This window comes from Mangifera indica, chromosome 5, assembly GCF_011075055.1.
Source record: "Mangifera indica cultivar Alphonso chromosome 5, CATAS_Mindica_2.1, whole genome shotgun sequence".
Taxonomy (NCBI): Eukaryota; Viridiplantae; Streptophyta; class Magnoliopsida; order Sapindales; family Anacardiaceae; genus Mangifera; species Mangifera indica.
The window spans coordinates 3,951,701-3,972,474 of record NC_058141.1 but is presented as its reverse complement, the minus strand read 5'-3'; the positions used below and the strand labels follow the sequence as shown (position 1 = coordinate 3,972,474).

At 31.4% G+C, this 20,774-nt stretch overlaps 1 protein-coding gene across 2 annotated transcripts; it reads left to right on the top strand.

Annotated features, from left to right (window-relative positions):
- Positions 1-5,521: 5,521 nt before the first annotated feature.
- LOC123217525 (two-component response regulator ORR21-like) lies at positions 5,522-10,143 on the top strand. 2 transcript variants are annotated; one of them, XM_044638599.1, is made up of 7 exons: positions 5,522-6,022; positions 6,832-6,984; positions 7,065-7,466; positions 7,633-7,709; positions 8,505-8,913; positions 9,235-9,662; positions 9,857-10,143. In XM_044638599.1, the coding sequence occupies exons 1-6, from the start codon at positions 5,845-5,847 to the stop codon at positions 9,660-9,662; spliced, it is 1,647 nt and encodes a 548-aa protein (XP_044494534.1). In that variant the 5' UTR covers positions 5,522-5,844; the 3' UTR covers positions 9,857-10,143. The 2 variants fall into 2 exon arrangements, with proteins under 2 accessions (XP_044494534.1, XP_044494533.1); XM_044638598.1 differs by having other exon boundaries at positions 8,505-9,662.
- The last annotated feature ends 10,631 nt before the right edge of the window (positions 10,144-20,774 follow it).

Genomic DNA, 20,774 nt, shown 5'->3' with positions numbered 1-20,774 from the left:
TTAATATAATATGATTAAATAATAATTTTACCTCTGAAACTAACTAATTTTGTTAAATTTAACAATCTACAAGTGAAAACTTAGATTTTTAATATTTAACGGATACTAATTTAAGTTTTCAACAAACCTTGGATAAGAATAAGTCTCCCAGCCATATCTCAAATCCATTCTATATATGAAAATTATAGAATTTCTATATTAATATAAAGTTCTCACTCAAGGTTCCACCAAATGACTTATTTATATTATTTTAGTTAAAAAATCCAAATTTTCACTTATTTGTTAGATTTATTAAAAAATCTTTTAATGTTTTATAAATATTGAAAAGATAAAAAATCCTCTAACTAAATAACATTAGGCCATAACTTATTTATTAATTAATTTTTGTGCATTTAATTTATATTGATTTTAGTTGAAAATTAAAAAATTAATAGTGTGCACAGTTTTGTGCAATTTAAGAGCTTTTTCAAATCAAACCGAATCAATTTAGGTGTTAAACTAAATTGAAAAAATACGATTTAGTTTAGATTGAATTATGATTTGAATATATTAAGATCATTCACTTCTAAATATATATTATTTAATAAAATTAATTGAATTACAATTCTCTATAACATAATATAAACATCTAAAATAAATATGAAACATATATACAATATATATATATATATATATATATATATATATATATATATATATATATATATATATATATATATAAAGAAAATAATAAAATAAACATAAAAAAACAAATTGTACACTTAATTATTTATATTGAAAAATTCTATAAAATATAGTTCATATATATATGTGTGTGTGTGTGTGTGTGAATTTAAAAAAAAAAATGGTTTGATTCAAATTAAAAATCGTTCAAATTGAAAACTGTTTTTCAAAAATTTATTAATCTAAACTAAATCATTTTACAAAACAAACCATAATTTTTAAGTGATTCGGCTTGACTTTATGGTTTGAACCAAATTATGCACTCTTAAAAATAATTAATCGGCCAAAGGACTATTTCCCACCCAAGTTTTAGTTCAATATCAAAAACATACTTGCGATCATTCAAAGACTCAAACACTCACGTATAGGCTAACTTCTGTTAGAAGTTTTTGTTAAAAGCAAGGGTAAAACTGTTATTTTAACAATAATATTAAAAAATATATGATTTTATCTCATTTTTTCCCTAGATTTTGAAAAATAGAAGGTTTGGAATTTTTACGGTTTTTTCTTCATAGATCAGAGCTGACTTTCCCCACCCATCTTTTGTTGACGACCAAAGAAGAAAGAAAGGCGACCACCTATCTTTTGTCCAAGGCTTGGACGACCACCCATTTATCACATTTGGACAACGTCACACAATTCGTTGATCTCAGCCACGACGATAACGAGATGATGTCGAATGACTATGAAAGATGTTGGGACGACGATGCTAAGGAGAAGAATTACACAAGAAAATGGGAGACAATTCTCGCAAAAGATGGGTAGAAGCTGGCTAAGATCCGTCGCCGTCCGAGCATCAAACGAAAAATGGGTGGTCCAGAAAAAAGGAGAGAGATGGTCAGACAATGTTGGTTGTTAGAGAGAGAGAGGTTTTACCAAAAAATCGAAATGAGAAAAAGTGAATTTTTCAAAACTTCATTATGGGGGGGAATTCTTATTTTTCAAACTAAGGGAGGAAAATGATATAAAATTTTTAGGGTTTTAGGTTTTAAGGATAAAATGATTATTTTTACCTTATTTCTATAAGGAAATTTTAACATAAGATAGCCTATGGATGGGTGTTTGAGTTTTTCATCTACTATCGATATGCTTTTAAAATTGAGCTAAAACTTCAATGGGAAATAGACCTTTGACCTAATTAATAATACAAATATTATGGGTTTGTATGACGTATTGTCATAATTTTGGATAACTTATAAATTTTTAAAATTTAGAGTTGATAATAAAATTTTTAGGGTTTTTTAGAAATTCCAAAAAACATTTACAATAACACCTTTAAAGAAATTATTAGAATACAAAACATTAAAGGTATAAAATGTCATATTAAACTATTATAACTATAAATATATTTATATATCATCATATGATTGGATGTTATTAAATTAAAAATAGTTTAGGGTGTTTTTAAAATTTTTAAATTTTAATATATCACTTAGTAGTTTTAAAAATTACAATTATACCATTAATAAAATTAATAGAGTACAAAAAATTAAAGGTATAAAATGTCATATTAAAACTATTAGGATTATAAATATATTTAGATATCATCATGCAATTAGATGATTTTAAATTAAAAATAAATTAAAAGACTATTTCCCACCCAAGTTTTAATGCAAAAACAAATATATATCATGTGGTTTCAAAAACTCAAATACCTACTCATAAACCAACAGTTGTTAAAATTTTATATTAAGACTAAAGATAAAATCATTATTGTATCAATAATATTAAAAAATATATAATTTTATTTCATTTTCCTTTTGAATTTTGAAAACTTGCATTTCACCCCCAATCTCAACTTTGAAAAGTTACTTTTTCACCTCTAAATTCCTAGAGTTTTCTCCCTTCTCCAGCGACAGCGATGGTGGCCACCACTGTCTTCACCTTTAGCCTTGCTATCTCCCTCCTTGATAGACATTTGTCTCCATCGATGAAGACAAGAGACAAGATGAAGTCGTCTCGTCTCTCTGTTAAGAAAGAGATGAAGATGATTTATCTTTGTCTCTTCATCGACGGAGATGGAGATGATTCATCTTCATCTCTTCATTGACGGTATCTCTATTGACAAAAAGACAAAGACAAATCGTCTTCATCTCTTCCTTGACGGAGAGACAAGACGACTTTATCTCGTCTCTCATCTTTATCAATGGAGATGAAATTTTTCATCTTCGTCAACGTTGTTCATAAAGGAGGGAGACGATCAGGCTAAAGATGAAGATGGTGACGACCACCATTGCCATTGTCGTCGTTGTCGCTAAAGAGGGGAAAAAAACCTTAGGGATTTGGAAGAGAAAAAATAACTTTTTAAAGTTGAGGGTAAGGAGTGAAATACAAGTTTTCAAAATCCAAAGAAAAAATGAGATAAAAATATATATTTCTAATATTATTGATAAAATAATGATTTTACCCTTAACGTTTACAGAAAATTTTAATAGCAGGTGGTCCATAGATGAATGTTTAGAAGTTTAAAACCTTGTATATATGTATTTATCTTTATATTAAAACTTGTATAAAAAATAGTTCTTTGATCTTAAAAATAACTTAAAATATAATTCTATAATACATTTTAAAATTATTCATTATTATTATAATTATCATATATTTTAATAAAAAAGGAATAAATTTCCATATATACCCCTAGATTCTGAAGGGTATCTCTGGCGATGGAGTGTGATTCTAGAATAAAAACAAAAACGCATGCTAAGAAGTGGTGACCTGGCAGTGGGGACCACATGTCATATCTTTCTTTTCTCCTGTCAACTCATCATTAAATTTTCCTCTCAAATTATCCTTATCCAATGCCAATTACGCTCTCTCTTTCTTCTCATTATTGTCATTATTGCCCCTACTCCTATCTTACTGGACACGTGTCTCTAAAAACAAAATAAAATATAATTGACAAATTTGTTAAATAATAAAATTTGAAAATATTCTGAAAAAAATTAAAATTTTAATATATATATATATATATATATATATATATATATATATATATATATATGCCATATGAATTAAAATAAGGCCAAATGTGTTTCCACCCAAAGTTTGTTGAGTTGTGTCGTTCTTACCTTTTAATTATAAAAATCTCATTTACTCACCTATAAATAATTAAAATTAACAAAATTTTAATCTTTTAAAATTTTATCTTTTTTCCTCTTTAAATCCTAAAATCTAACAATTTTCCCTAAATCAAGTTTTAAAAACAATAGTTTACCCTCTAAGGTTTAGTTTTCAATTTTTAGTGATATCTCTGACACTAGTGTCAACACCCTCTCTCTCTTAACACTTCCTCTTCTTTTGGTAGTGTCTCTCTTATTATCTCTCTCTTTCAATAGACTATCAAGCTTTATCTTTCCTAACGAAGATAAGTCATTTGGAAGAAGAAGATGACTCGTCTTCTTACGATTGGATATTTTGAATTAAAAATAAAATAATATCTAATTACATTATGACATATCATGTGTATACACAAATTGTGTATACATAATATTACTCTTGTGTTATTTCTTGACATTTGATAAAGTATACTGTTTTGCTATGAATCATGTCGTTATTTGTGTTTTCACACAACTTTATTTGTTACATAATTTGAGTTATTTTGGGTCAGATCAGGTTAACACAAAAATATTTTGTCACATTATGACAGATCATTTATATACATAAATTATGTACCAAAAGTGTATATACATAATATTATTTTTATGTTATTTCTTGACATTTGATAAAGTATATTGTTTAATTATTTTTAACAATATTGATAAATACTCTAATATTCATGATAAAATATTTTAATTATTAACAATCTGGCTTGTGTATAACTTTTCCACCAAATTTCATATATTAAAAAAAAAGGCAAATGACTATTTCTCAACCAAATTTTAACCAAAAAAATATATTTTTATTTCTTAAATTTGTAAAAATTATTTTTTCACATTTTTTAAATTTTTTTAAATTTTTATATAATTATTAAAATGACAAAAAAAACTCTCAAGCTAAATAAAACGTTACCTTTAAAATTTGATTAAATAATTTTTATATTCAAATTTATATTAATTTTAATTAAAATTAATAAAAAAATTCTAACACAAGTATAAATAAAAATATTAATAACATATAATTATATGTTTAGAGTAAGCTAAATTCTTAAAAATATTAAGCATGTTAATAAAATTTTAAAGGTTTTTGGAAATTCAAATAAGTTTGGAGATGTTTTTAAAATTTTTAAAATATTAATAAACCCCTTAATATAATAAAAAACAATTACATTCTCAAATAACCAAACAAAATATAACAAATTAAGAATGTGAATGTCATACTATAAATATTAGGCTGTAATATATTTTAAAAATATATAGGGTTAATATGATAATTTTTAAAATAAGATAGTAAAAATATCCATTCAACCCCTAGTAAATTTTATAAACAAGTTCAATCTAACATATTTGTTATTGTAATATTTTGAACATTGGGGATAAGATGCAATATTTAGATGAAATAACATAAAATCTTTTTTATTGTTAAAACTAGCAACTAACTTTGATGAATAGTGGAAAAGTGATTTTTCCAAACTTAAATGGTGGACCGTATTTCATGAAACCTTGGGTGGGAAATAAGCATTTGGCCTTAAAAATTTATCATGTAAATTTTATAATTTTTTGTAAAATTTGACTGACATCATAATATTATTTTAATATTTATTATCATTCAACAGACCCTGCAGTAATGTTACCGGGACGGTATGTTCCGCGTACAGACAACTGTATTGCATTATTAACTGTCTCCCTCACCTTCTAAATAATGTACAAGTCGTTCTTGCTCCCAATCTCGCTCACTTAAAGGTCTCGCCACGCGCTCTCTCCTGACTCAGTGACTTCAAAAGAATTCCTCAAAATCACTTCAAAATTTCTCAAATTTAGCAACGAAACAGCCAAAGTTAATTACTTGCTTAAAGATTCGATCCCTTTTGATCTCTCAATTCTCTCCTGAATTCTAGGGCTTATCCTTTATATTCACCTTCATAGATCTCTCACTTCATTTGTCCGTCATTCCAGCTCAGCGATGAGTGTCAGCTCTTTGATTGCTGACTTCGAGTGAGAGTTTTTGTTATTTTGTTTTGTGGTAATGGCTGCCTTGCAGAGACCAGGGCAACAATGTACTGGTAACTATGGAGCTTCTTGTAATGGAGCTGACGTGGCGGTGCCGGAAAAGTTTCCTACTGGTTTACGGGTTCTTGTTGTGGATGATGACCACGCTTGTTTGAAAATTGTTGAGCATATGCTTCGCCGGTGTCTTTATCAGGGTCAGTTTTTGTTAAGGGTTTGTTTGGGTGAGGAAGAAATTGTATTGTTGAATTATTGGGGGAATTTTTTTTTTTTTTTTAGTTATGCTGGATCGTCTAACGTGGTCTTAGTGTGGGATTTCTTTTGTGTTGTTTGATCGGTTTGTTTTCATCTTCTTCATTAAGCATATGTACTTTATTTAAAGTTGAATATGGGGAGTTCTTTCTCTTCGTTTTTGGCTTATCTATGTTCTTAGACAGGGGATTATAAACTTAATGTTCTATTTATTGTGATTTTTTTAATGTTTGTTTGAGATGGATGACTGTCATTATTCTTCTGGTCTAGTATGGACTTTTATAATTGCATAGCAGCATATGGTTATATTTCTGCAAATTTGATTTTAAGCAATTACTAAAACAATATTGGGGCTTGCTGTTTTGGGTATTGTTGCTTTCAATTATGCATAAGAATGTATTAGGCGACTTTGATTTGGTAGAAGAGATTCACTGTGTTTGGAAAACAACAAAATCATAAAGCTTTTTGTTGATGAAATATACGTCAATTTAAGAAGGTTTTTAGTATGTCTTCTAGCTGTAACTCTGAAAAGACATTGGATTTCTTTTGGTCACAAGGGTTTATTGAGACCTGTGCCTGACCTTTCATAAAGATATCAACTATCACTCATCATTGGTTCTGCAATATTTCACATTTTTAGAATTTATGGAAATCTTTTATGGGATATTGTAATTTTGTGTATGGCATAATTTTTGCAATATTAGCTGTTATAAATTTTTGATCAATTTTTTTATTGTTGTTGGATTGGTTGCAGTTACAACATGTTCCCAGGCAACTGTTGCGTTGAACACTTTAAGGCAGAGTAAAGGCTGTTTTGATGTAGTGCTAAGCGATGTTCACATGCCCGACATGGATGGCTATAAACTCCTTGAACATATTGGACTTGAAATGGACCTTCCTGTTATCAGTAAGTATTTTCTTTATTGCATTGTAATAGAATGTTTATTTTGCTTCTTTAAGTTGACATGATATTTAATGCCTTTTCAGTGATGTCTGCTGATGGAAGAGTATCTGCTGTTATGAAAGGAATCAGACATGGGGCTTGTGATTACTTGATTAAGCCTATACGTGAGGAAGAGCTTAAAAATTTATGGCAGCATGTTGTCCGGAAAAGGTTGAATGAAAATAAAGACATTGAACATTCAGGAGGCAGCATTGATGAGAATGATCACCGGAAAAGAGCAGGTGATGAAGTTGAATACGCTTCTTCTGTTGATGAAGGAACAGAAGGAACATTGAAAGCTCAGAAGAAGAGAAGCACTGCTAAAGAAGAAGATGACAGTGAACTAGAAAATGATGATCCTTCCACAGCAAAGAAACCTCGTGTAGTGTGGTCAGTGGAATTACATCAGCAATTTGTCAGTGCAGTAAATCAGCTTGGGATTGATAGTATGACACTGAATTGTTTTTATCGTTCCTTTAAATTGATGCATCATATATTTGGTCAAATATGGGATGATGCCATATATTTCTTGTTCTTCTCTGAAATAATTTCATGAATATTCATTGCTTATATTTACCATTGCTGACTAAAATATTTTGTCTGCTATGACAGAGGCTGTACCAAAGAGAATTCTTGAATTGATGAATGTGCCTGGCTTAACTAGAGAAAATGTTGCGAGTCATTTACAGGTTTGATTCTTACTTATGTATCAAATTTAACCATTGCACATCTTATTTTGTTATTTTAGTCTCTTTTTTGTCATCATTAAAGATGCACAGTATATGATTGCTGTACGTAAACTGAAGGAAGTAGGAGATGCTTTTTCTTGAATAGAAGCATAAAATTAAACAATTAACTGAAGGATCAAGGCATTCTGTTTTAAGGGAAAATGGAGAGTTGTAAAGAAGAATCACTGCTACCAATTTTGTGAAAACTGTTATTGCCTTAAATTAATTTATTTATATTAAAAAAATTATTGTCATGATAGTATCGTGACAATTTTCTATTTGTCTAGCTTAAACGTTAATAGCTTAATCATCATGTTAATCGCGACTTTAGCATACCCCAAATGAAGAAGAATCTTAACTTAAGTTCTAGTAGTAATCCTACGAAGCTATTTGCTTCCAAAATTAAATATTTCATAACTTCAGTCAGGCCGGAAATAGAATTCGTATTTTCTATTTTATTTGAGACTGGCTACCGTATAAGTGGGATTTGTTTTTCCAGTTTTAGATAAGAGACTTCCACTGATTATTGATTTTATCACTGTCGTTGTATTGATGTATGTAATTGATGATATACTGATAGGTTCATATAAGAAAATGATGATTGATGGGAAGAATTGCCATTGTATAGTTTGTCACCTGACAACTTCTTAATTTCATGTTTCATATAAGGGATGCAGGTTGTGTTTCTACTGTTGTATCTTTGTTACTTGTATGTTAAATTCAGTAGTTTTGACTTAATAGGATAATACATTGCAGAAATTCAGACTATATTTGAAGAGATTAAGTGGAGTGGCTCAACAAGGAGGGATTTCTAGTGCTTTCTGTGGGCCTGTAGAACTGAATGTGAAACTTGGTTCGCTTGGACGATTTGACATCCAACCTTTGGCTGCCTCTGGACAAATTCCTCCAAAAACATTAGCAGCCCTGCATGCTGAACTTTTAGGTTGCCCAACTGGTAACTTAGTTACAGCAATGGACCAGCCAGGTCTTCTACAAGCATCTCTACAAGGATCCAAGTGTATTTCAGCCGAACATGGCATGAATTTTTGTCAGCCATTAATAAAATGCCAACCCAACATTTCTAAAAATTTCCCTCAATCCATGATCACTGTTGATGATGTAGCTACTGGGTTTGGAGTGTGGACTCCTAATGATCTTGGTGCAGGTACTGTAACTTCTGGTAGCACTCTTGGTGGATTGAATCCCCAAAACAGTAACATGCTAATTGATATACTGCACCAGCAGCAGCAACGTCAACAGCATCATTCTACACTATCTGAACCCAGCCGTTCAATTAATGTGCAGCCTTCTTGTCTTGTGGTCCCATCTTGTTCATCAGCCAGTTTTCAGGCAGGAAATAGTCCTGCTTCTGTCAATCAGAGTTGCAGCTATAATAGAAGTGCTCATATTGATTATAGTCTTCTGTCAAGTCCGAATAACTCAGTTAATATTGGGCAAATCTCTGACTCTGATTTAAAAACTACAGGTGTTCTTAGTGGTTACTCGGCTCCAGGTTCCATTTCTCCTTCTGCATCGTCTTGCTCAGTAAATGCTGATAATGGTACAAACCAGCAAGTTCATAATTCATTTGCCTTTAGAGCTTTCAGACAAGTGCCAGGGCTTGTTCCTAATGTTGCAGATATCCGAACTTCTTACGGTACTAAATCAGGTGAAGTTCTTGATCAAGAACCATTAAGAAATCTAGGATTCATTGGTAAAGCTACATGCATACCAAGTCGCCTGGCAATTGATGAACTTGAATCACCTATCAACTACTTAAACCATGGAAAACTCAATTGGGATAACAATTGTAACAGAGTGAAGGAGGAGCCAAATTTGGAATTTGGGGATAATGCGAAAATGGGTGTCCCATTGTTACCCCCAAATGATCTCATGAGTGTTTTCTCAGATTAGGTAAGTATTTTTCTTGGTTTCAATTTCTTTCCACTACATATGCTGCTATGGGAATGAAGTGTTGTTCTACTTTTTGTTACTTATATTTCTTCTTATCCAATGAGACAAAGCTGTTCAAGCTCCTTATATATCTAATGTGAGAACTTTGGAGATAGGAGATTGGTCAATTCTAATTTTAGTTGACAACTCTACAGGTTGTGATGTATGGGCATATGTAAAATCGAGGAAGACGAAAGCTTCAAGTGTATTATTTATTTAAGGTAGATATAATTCCAGGTATGTGCACCAAACTCAGGTGCAGTTGTAGTGGGAATATAGCCTCTCACTCTCTGTGTGAGATGGGTAAGTAGCTTGTATGTTTCATCAAGTGCTGGGAATGGTTCTGTTTCTATTTCTACAGACCATCCACTGAAGTCTGAGTAGTGTAGTATTACTATTACTATCTACTTTGCAATGCTCATTTAGTTTTCCATCTCTCCAATTCATCACCCTTGAATCATTTTATATTATGCTTGCGCAAATGTGTGATTGTTGAAAGTAATGTTTTTAGACTCGGATTGGGCATTGACCCAGTGAGGGTTCCAATTCAGGCCATTCCCAATCCGACAAGTTGAATCGGTCCGGATCCTTCTGTTTAGTTATCAGAGAATTTTATACAAAAAAATGTTGATAACTAAATGGAAATATGGTATGGTGGTACGTTTCAAACCCAATCGCTGATGTCAGTAGAAAAAATCAGCTCTTTTTGTAAATTCATTACTAGAAACTTGAATCTAAGATCTCAACTGTTAATTTAGAGCGTGTGTCTCTCATTAAACTAAACTAAGCTTATTTTGTAATTTGAATTATATTTTTAATGATTAATTATATAAAATTGTTTTAAATACTTTCATAATATTTATTTAAACAGTTGTTAATTAGTTCTACCATTGGTTGGATTACACTGCAGATTGATGTGCAATCTGACTCTGAATATTTCAGTTTTGCTGAAACCAAACTGCGGGCCAAAACCCTTGGTAAAAAACTCAAAATGGAAATACTCGCAAGAATCTTTGAAAATTGATATTGTTACCATTAGAAAATTTTAAATGTCATATGGACGTTGGTTGGACAAATGGACTAAGAGACTAACCCTTTGATCAGTGATGAGGTATGAAAATATTAGTTAGAAGGTCATGTGTTTCAAGTTTTTCATGTGTGTAATTTCTATGGATAAATAAATAAGCCAATAATTAAAAAAAAAGTAAATTATGTTTTTAAAATATATTATATTAACTTATAGCAAAATATAATTAACATATTCACCCATACAACAAACCCTTGGTAAAAAACTCAAAATGGAAATACTCTTTTTAAAAGTATGTATAATTCAGTTCAAATCGTAAAATTACATGAAACTGTTTAAAAATTACCGATTGGATTTTAAAACTTTTTTTTTTTGCGTTAATAAATTTTGAAAGAATAGTTATGATTTGAGTTGCGGTTTGGATAGTTTTCAATCCAAATCAAATTATAAATTATATTTTTTTAAAAATACATATAAGTCAAATGACTATTTCCCACCCAAGGTTTGATGAAATGACAAATTCCTACAATCTAAGTTTGAAAAAAAACCATTTCCCACCCATATGTTAAATTTATTTAAAATTTTTCATAAAATTATTGAAAAGACAAGAAAGTCCTCAAACTAAATAACACTTTGTTCCAAAATTTTATTAGATAAGTTTTTGCATCGCTAATTTATATTAAATTCAATTAAAAAATTATAAGTGTAAGTATAGATAAAGATGTCAATGATGTATAATTGTATGTTTGGGATGAACTGTAATTCTTGAAAATTTGTATTAATTATTTTTTAGAGGGGTTTGGGAATTTAAGAAAATTGAGGGTGTTTCTGAAAATTTAAAAGTTCAATAAGCCCCTCAATAGTTTAAAAAATGAAAGTTACAACCCCAAAAAACTCAACATTATGAAACAAATTATAAGTTTACACTACTTGTTTTTTTTTTATATATATAGCTTGTCATTATTTTACATGTTTATTATATATATATATATATATATATATATATATATATATATATATATATATATATATTTCATGTTCATTTTACATATTTATTTGATTTCATAGATTTCAATAATTTAATTATTTTTATTATGTAGGAAATATTTGCAATTGAATCATTATTTTATATGTTTTTAATTTGGTTGGGTTTGATTTGAAATTTTTTGCAAATCGTTTTTCTAGCTTGGCTTAAAAAAGTTCTTAAATCATGCCAATCAGACTGTGCACACTCCAAACTCTTTCCAATCTTAATATTCTTTAGTCCAATCTCCTCTCCCACTCAAACAAAAACACATAGAATCACAAAATCTTCTCTCCTCTTTCAAATTTCTTAATCTTTCTTTCCCATCGACACCCACCTAATTCTAGATTACACACCTCGCTGCACAACTTGCACATTTTGTCGCTCTCAAATCCAACAATAAAATAAAGGTGTGAATTTGAAGAGTTTGGTTCTGGAAAAATAGCTTGATGCATAAGACCCACAATTACAAGAACAACTGACTTTATATATATATAAAAAATTCCTCTTCAATAGTCAAGAGTCTATCCCTATTTGGATTTATTCATATAGAATGATTCAATTTAACAGCCTAACAACAAATTAAAAGGTCATTACTTTATTTTAATATTGCACTCGACAATACAAATGAGTCATAAGAAGAAAAGCCCTTTGGTGGTGGATAGAGGTAGACCTAGAGATAAGTATAGGGGGTCAAGGTTGGGTTTAAGTTAAATATAAAGGGGTAAAAAAAAATAATGAATTTAAGGAGTAATAAAATTTTAGGAACTATATTGATAGTTTTTTTTAAATATAAACCAATAACTTTTTAAACTTAAGGGAGATTAGTTGACCATCCATGACTCTCTTAGGTCCGTTATTGGCGGTGGATTAAAGCGAGGAGAAAAAGTGTGAAGCTTACCTTTTATGAGAAAAGGAGTGGTTACAAGATAAATTGGTTGTTTTGTCTTTTTATTATACAATTTTCTGTTTAAGAAGTTTGATTTTAAATGGAAAAATGTGATTTTTGCCATCAAATGGTGAAAAAGATTTTTTCGAACCAAACCTCGGGTGGGAATATGTAATTTACTAAAAGAAACACAAATGAAATTACTAAAGGATATATATTTTTAGAACTATAAAACTATATGTATACACTTTTGAATATATAAATGATGTGTCGTTGTATAATTAAATTATTTTAAATTAAAGATAAAGTAGTACTCAATTATATGATAACACATCATCTATATACTCAATTATATGCGCAAAAATATGTTTGTGCAAAATTCATACCAGCCTATTGGGAAAAATCTTTGGTAACTAAATGAGTCTTATACCGCTCAACTAACCTATTAGCACAATGTTTGACTTTGTAGACCTAATGACAACCCACCAAATTATGCTAAGGAGATGGCGGAATAAGAACCCAAGTATTGTTTCTCATAAGGGCATTATATTTCTCACTCATTGCTTGACGCCAATGTGGAAAAAGCTGGGTTTGTTTAAATGTGGTAGGCTCAAGGAATGTAGGATTAAGAGCTTCCTTCTTTTGTTATTATTGGATCTAGGTCCACCCATAACGAGTCGACCTGATCCGGTTTAATGTAACTGCGATGGGCAGTTATGAGAAGGAGTTGGAAAACAGTTGGACATATATAAATTGTCCAAACTGCCTCCTCATTTAAGATAACGTTATTTTTTCAGAAGAAAAGGATCTTTCTTCCATTCTCTTGCCAAGGCAATGCACAATAGATTATGTCTTCCAAAAAAATGGAAATCAGTACATAGGCAAATGACGTCGTGGAAATAGACTAACATTAATACCTCGCATAGAATTCAAAGAAGCTTCATCGAATATCAAAACGGGTACGCGAAATTTGTATTTACAGTTTTCACAGATTTTGATCCTGGCATATTTAATTATTTCCAACATTGGTATCAGAGCCTAGGATACGTATTTGTTATGTTTTTCTGTGAATCGTATTGCGTATATTGTGAAATTAAAATTTACATATGAATTTCATTTTCAAAATTCGTTTTTGGACATGAATTTAATTCGGCTAAAATTGCATGAAATTGGTGTTGGGAAACATGTTAGATGTATGCTTGGAATGATATTACATGTTTTAAATTAAAAATCGACTCGAATTAACACCAAAATCAATCGAAATAGACCCAAAACTGAGACCATAGGTGTCTTTTGCTTTGTCTCCATTTCGACGGATTCCGACACCATTGACGCCGAAAATTGGAACGAATAGGCTCAATGTCGACAGGGCTACAAAAGCCCCATGGTTTTGTCATTAGAAACCGCTGGAAAACAACCAATTAAAAGGACAAGACTTTTAGGGTTCATCGCGCGATTTTGGATCGCAATCGAATTGGGAAAACCCGATTACCTGACCCGATTGGTTAATGGATTGGTCAAACCCAATGGTCAACAGGTCGACCTGGTCAATTGTTGACGGGTCAATGTTCAAATAGTTGACCAGTCAACAGTCAACATTTGACCTCATGTGATGACTAGTTCTGGCACGTGAATTGAGTTGTTCGACGTGTAGAGGTGCGTGAGTTGAGTTGTCTGGCATGTGGTGGCGCGTGTGCGAACGTGACAACCTTATTTAAGCGCGTGATGGCGCGTTTGACTCATTCCTAGCACGTTGAAGTTTGTTGTAGACCCTTTACAGCGCGTGCGATGTCAACTCGACACGTGAAGGGGCGTATGAGCTTATTATGGCACGTGATAGCATGTGAACATCCATTTCCAGTGTGTCTTGGCACGTGAAATCTGTTTTCTGATCTTTGGATGTTGTGTAATACTCGGATTTGTATATGAGATGTGTTTCATGGGTCTTACAACGTATAATGACATGTAATATCTTATTCTGAGTCTCGAAAACACATATTGGTATTTTGAAATACATATTTCTACTTCATGCAAGTTTGTTAACTAGGGACCATTGTATTGTATGTCGAAACAATTAATACTCTGTTGAATTCTCTTAATTGAAAAAAAGAGAATATCCATGCATGAATATGAGCCTCATAATCACTGATCTTATTCAGGATAAGAAGTTGAAACTTTTTTTGGGACTGAGTGGATTCATTACAGCTTACTATAGAGCGACGCTTAGTAATGTACGATAAAATATCCATTATTTTATCATTATTCTGAAAACTATCATGATACGAGATATTTGACCTAACGCAAATGTAATAGAGACTTTATCATGGATAAAGTGACTTTAAGATCGATACGGGTTGATGAAATGGTCTTAGTCAAAATAGATGATGCATTCATTGTATCATATATATTTGTTAAGTGTGAGAATTCTGAGATTGATTGAATTTAATGAAATTCTCATCCAGAATTAATATTGGCGCAATTAGATTAAAGTTTAAAATGTCAAGCATTTGTATCATGGAAGATGATTAGGAACATAGTGAACTTTCAATTCCGTGCCTTATGTGAGATACTTTGAAATTTTAATACGTAATTACGACAATTGATGTGTATTTGATTACATTGATAGCGTTGTGTCTGATAGATATGTCTCTATGATCTAGTTAACTATAATATATTAGAAAATGATGGCTGATTTGAATGAGAATGATACTGAATAGAGAGAATTAAACCATGTGGCGTTTGAAATGCACAATATCCTAGATGAGCAAAAGGCTTTGGAGGTCGTAGATCAGGTTAAGATAGAGTTGTGGTTGACTAGGGAATAGAAACGCAAATGAGTGTCTTGCACAAACGTGATGTGGACGTGCATCACGCATGTAAGAAGCAAGATCCACTTCGTGTGATATCTTGATCAATTTCATGAATAACAATCTGGTATATGAGTACTAGTAATGTTCAATTGCATATGTCATAAGTATGGTTTTAATTAAAAAGTTTGGAGGAATTGTAGTCCCCAAATAAAGACAGTTGATTATTGAATTTAATTGAATGTCAAATCTGATCATGAAACTAAAGTCAGCTACACGTAACCTAATACATGAACAGTAGGTTTATTTAGAAAAACGATTTCTTCTCGATAGTGGGAGCGTATAAAGGTACATATGACCCACAGTGAGGAAAGAAGGACTTTTATTAGTTGTTCTAGCCACATAAAATTGGAGGACAAATGCCCTTGAGGCAACTGAATTTAATACTCATGCATACGTTGCAGAATCAACTTTTTAAAGTAAGTGGCTCAAGTCCTAATATAGGAAGGAGATCGTTTAATGCTCAAAGAATAAGAATAAGAAATTAAAATGAGAAGAGTGGCAAAAGTACTAGAAGAAGAGACGGAAACAAGATGAGTAGTTGCAATAGAAACAACAAGAATTATATCGTCTGTGAATGAACAGAGCTGAAAATGATAATCTTGTTCAACATAAAGTGATGAAACTTTGTTCTCTAGTACTATGATATTAACTGAGTATTATCCTACGTGGATTATAGACTCAGAAGCCACTGACCAAGTAACTCATGATAGAAGATCTTTAGTAGATTTCTATAAAATTCTGAATAAAGTGAATTGGATATATGTAGGCAACAACACAAAGGTTGTAGTAAGAGGAATAGACACAAGTAAATAAGTTTTGCAGATGATCAAATCCTATACCTACACGAAATCTAATATGCTCTAAAAATATTTAACAAATCTTGGTCAAAGTACTTGTTCTTCTTAAACTAGGATATAATTTGAATTTCTCTGAGTGTTTTATTGAAATATGATAGAATTGATTTCTACAGATTTGGTTTGTTGGTTGAATGGTTTGTTGGTGTTTGTCACCTTACATTTTTGATAATGTTAAGTTTTTCATTATTTGTTTCTCCTATGTGTATGGATATGAATGCAAATATATGACATGTTATATTAGGGCATGTTGGCCAAGATGGGTTGAATAAATTGGCCTATAAAAGTTTATTAGGAACTTTCACATAAATAGAATTGTCCATATGTAAGCATTGCCTAGTTGGAAAAACTTTTAGAAAACCATTTGGCAAATCTATATGAGTTTGACTTCATTTGCAATCTATATACTTAGGTATGTATATTTTCCTATGAATGTAAAGTTTGAGAATGTATCTTATATTTCATTACTAGTGATGATAACAATGCTCGATTCAGTCTTGTCTACTTGATCTCTCATAAGTTAGAGCAGTAAACTGCTTTAGATGCTATATAATTGAGGTTGAAAATCAATTAGACAAAATAAATAAGAGTTTTGTGAACTCACCGAGGTCTTGAGCATTTGTTCCAAAAGTTCAAGGAACTGAGTAATGAAAGAAATAGTATGGTAAATAGAAATTTCAAAACTTCGCAACAACTAGTGTAGCGAAGAAGAGTAATTGAACTCTATTGGAAATAGTTAAGTCAATGAAAGCGTAAACAAAACGTCAAGTCACTTTGTGATGATATGATATTTATTGCTGCTTGAGAACTTAACCGATTGCCTACTAATCCAGTTGTTTTCACTCTATATGAGTTATGATCAGATAGAAAATCTGAGTTAATTAACTGCAATCTTAGTGGTTAGTAATATCAATCTATAACTTTTCCTATAAGATAGAGTAATTAGGACTGAGAAGAAATGAATGTATCTTTATTAGATACACTGAGCACTCTAAAAGGTATGTGTTCATTAAGGAGGATTTCATTGGAAGATTAACTGAACTTGTATTAGAGATACTACATTCGTTGAGGATATTTTTCTTAATAGGGATGAAGTTGATAAAATATTTCATCTGAATGAGATGAGAAAAGAATAAGGATGGGTATATCTTAACGACCATTAGTTGAGTCCTAAGAAATGAGACCTATACTTGTTTTAGTTAGTGGGAGCAAATGCAATTAAACTCCAACCTATTTCGAATAGTGGGAGTAATGATCTTCAATTGTTTGCTTTGATCATCTCACTCTAGTGGGAGCATTGAGATTAAGCTTTAATCTATTTCGGATAGTGGGAGCATTAATTCTCAATTGCATTGGAGTGGATGTCCAAAAGTATTAAAGTAACGTTTTTAAAGTGAAAACAAGGTTTTCATGACCACTCCGCAAGATGATGAAGAACCTGAAATAAATGTCTCATCTTTTGATAAGAAAATTTTGAAATGCATTGGAAGAAGAGATGAAATACAAATAAAACAAACTAATTTTAGGTTTTGGTTGACTTATCGCCAGATCGAAAATTCATTGGGAATGAATAAGTTTCCTGAACTAGTCGTAAGACGGATGACTCAATAAATAGATATAGTTCGCTTAATAGCGAAAAACTATACCCAATGAGAAGGTATAGATTGTGTAGAAAGATATTTTTCTTCATTTATAATATTTACTTCAATGTATTTGGTTTTAGCTATAATAACATATTTAAATTTAGAATTACACCAGATGAATGTCAAGACAATTTTCCTTAGTGGAAAACTTGACAAGAAAATCTGCATGAAATGAGATATAGATCTCTTTGTTATAAGTCTGAAGCACAGAGAGTGCGAGCTTCAAAGATATTAAATGACCTAAAACTGTCATCTAGATATTTGTACTTGAACTTTGAAATGATTAATCAAGACCATCATGTCTATGTGACAAAGTCTGATGACAAATTTGTAATTTTATTAATGTGTATGATAATGTATAGATAGCTAGAAATGATTTAAAGTAAGTGATAATCATCAAAGGATGGTTGTCCATATTTTTTACTTGTAGGATGTGGGAAAACAGAATACATATTGTGAATTTAAATTTAGAGGAATTGTTCAAAGAAACTTTTGACTCTGTCATAAGAGCGTAATATTCAAAAGATTCTAGAACAATCCAATATGGTATACTGTGAATCCGTTGATATTCTTGTGTCAAACGACAAATTATTGAGCCAAAAGAGATATATCCCAAAACTTGAGATAGAAGTAGAGAAATGTCAAAGGTTACCTATTCAGATGTCATCAGATGTATTATGTATGCTATGGTACATACATGCCCAGATATTTATTTTTTATTGCGCTAGTTAATCGATATAAGAAACGTTGAAAAGAGCATTGAAAGGTTGTATGTAGAATTTTGATATTTTTAAGGCTCTGTGGATGATTGATTATGTGATTAAGGATCGAACTTGCATTTGATTGGTTATTGAGATGCCAGTTGGGGAAGTGTTTTTAAACCAACGCAAATTAAATTACAGCTAAGTTTTCTTACTTCAAAAGGGCCCATATCTTGGAGTGATAAGAAACAAAGATGCGTAGCCGTATCCACATCGGAAGCCTAGTATATAGCCTGTTCAGTAAATGTGCAAGAAACTATTTGGTTGAGAAGATTCTTTGTGAATCTGAGTAAACATGATAATATTGTCGGAGCAATGGTTGTCTGTTAAAATGAAAGATCTTGAATTTTTATAAGATAACCAAACGTATCGACGCTAGACACAACATAATAAGAGACACAATTTCCAAGGAGGAAATGAATGTACAATATAATTCTACGCATTGTATAGTCTTGATCCTTTGACTAAGATTCTTCCAAGAAAAGTATATCTTGCATATGTTAAATTTCTTAAATTGCGTAGACTGTGATTGATGAGTGTTGAGCTTATATATTGTACTAGTGACACAACGTTGAAAACTATGAATTTAAGTTCATTTTATGTTTTTAACTTACGTCCCGAAATTCTTGGGTTTTCACTGCATACACATCGTTTTTAGCTCAACAAGATTGTAATGTCACACAAGTTAGAGATTGACTCACTCACACGAGCAATCGCCTTTGGCGTTGAGAGAGCGAGCAAAGATGAGACATTATTCTTGAGAAATGTGATGCTGAGAAAGCATACCAATGAGAGACAAATTTCTCAAGAAAAGATTTATTGAAATAAAAATATCGCCTTGATGATTAATCAAAATGAGGTCATAAATAGATACATTTGAAAAATGACCGATTTGGATTCCCTACGTCTAAATAACTTGTGAATGTCAGATGTGAGTTCTTAATATAGATAAATACCTGCAAGTGTGAAGATGATTAAAAAGTCAAGTTAGGCACTAGAGGTAGCGATTGAACTAAGATCTGTACAATGTTGTGAATGACATTTGAGAAAATACACACTGTAGCACATGATTCATACCATGTGTGCATAAGTAAGACGACCAGTTAAAGTAGTAGAAGGATGAATCTCTGCTCCTTCACTGTGTAAGACTTTATGAGGATTAACTCATGTTTGTACCTTTTGACTCTTTACTGTTGTTCGATATTTACTCTTAGTGTTGCTATCTTAGCTTGGAACCTATGACCACGCATGATTCGATCTATGGAACATGACTAGAAAAACAGCTAAGTTTAAATTGAGAATTTCGAGTAAAAGAGGAAGACTTATATATATTACGGGTGTCCATTGGTTGGCCGATCTTGTCACTCATATGGAGATTGGACTTGATCATGGATACATAGGAAAATAACACAATGATAAATGACGGATTAAATGGCGCTAGTGTTATCGAGTAAGTCTGGGGTGCTATGAGCCTAACGCTTTATTTTTGTTTTATTTGGGTTGAAGCGGCTATGCTAATCCTAACAGATGCATAGTATTTAACTCCCAAGTGCAGGTTGCTCGTGCGGTCGCACGACACATTTGCAAGTATGAAACGTACTGCTATATGGGATTTCTGTGGCTAAGCATTTGGTTCGGGTCTTTCATGATGTGTGAGTGGGAGATATTGGATCTGGGTCTACCCATGACGGGTCGACCCGACCCGGTTTAATGTAACTGTCATGGGCAGTTATGAGAAGGAGTTGGAAGACAGTTGGACATATATAAATTGTCCAAACTACCTCCTCATTTAAGATAACGTTATTTTTTTAGAAGAAAAGGATCTCTCTTCCATTCTCTTCCCAAGACAATGCACAGTAGATCATGCCCCCAAAAAAATGGAAATCTGTACGTAGGCAAATGGCGTCATGGAAATAGACTAACGTCAATACCTTACGTAGAATTCAAAGAAGCTTCATCGAATATCAAAACGGGTACGCGAAATTTGTATTTATAGTTTTCACAG

What these genes read in the sequence shown, in the direction of transcription:
- LOC123217525 (XM_044638598.1), top strand. Translation starts at nt 5,845, where the DNA reads ATGGCTGCCTTGCAGAGACCAGGGCAACAATGTACTGGTAACTATGGA. An exon ending in TCGCCGGTGTCTTTATCAGG is followed by an intron (nt 6,023 to 6,831) that starts GTCAGTTTTTGT and finishes GATTGGTTGCAG; the next exon opens with TTACAACATGTTCCCAGGCA. An exon ending in ATGTTGCGAGTCATTTACAG is followed by an intron (nt 7,710 to 8,504) that starts GTTTGATTCTTA and finishes AATACATTGCAG; the next exon opens with AAATTCAGACTATATTTGAA.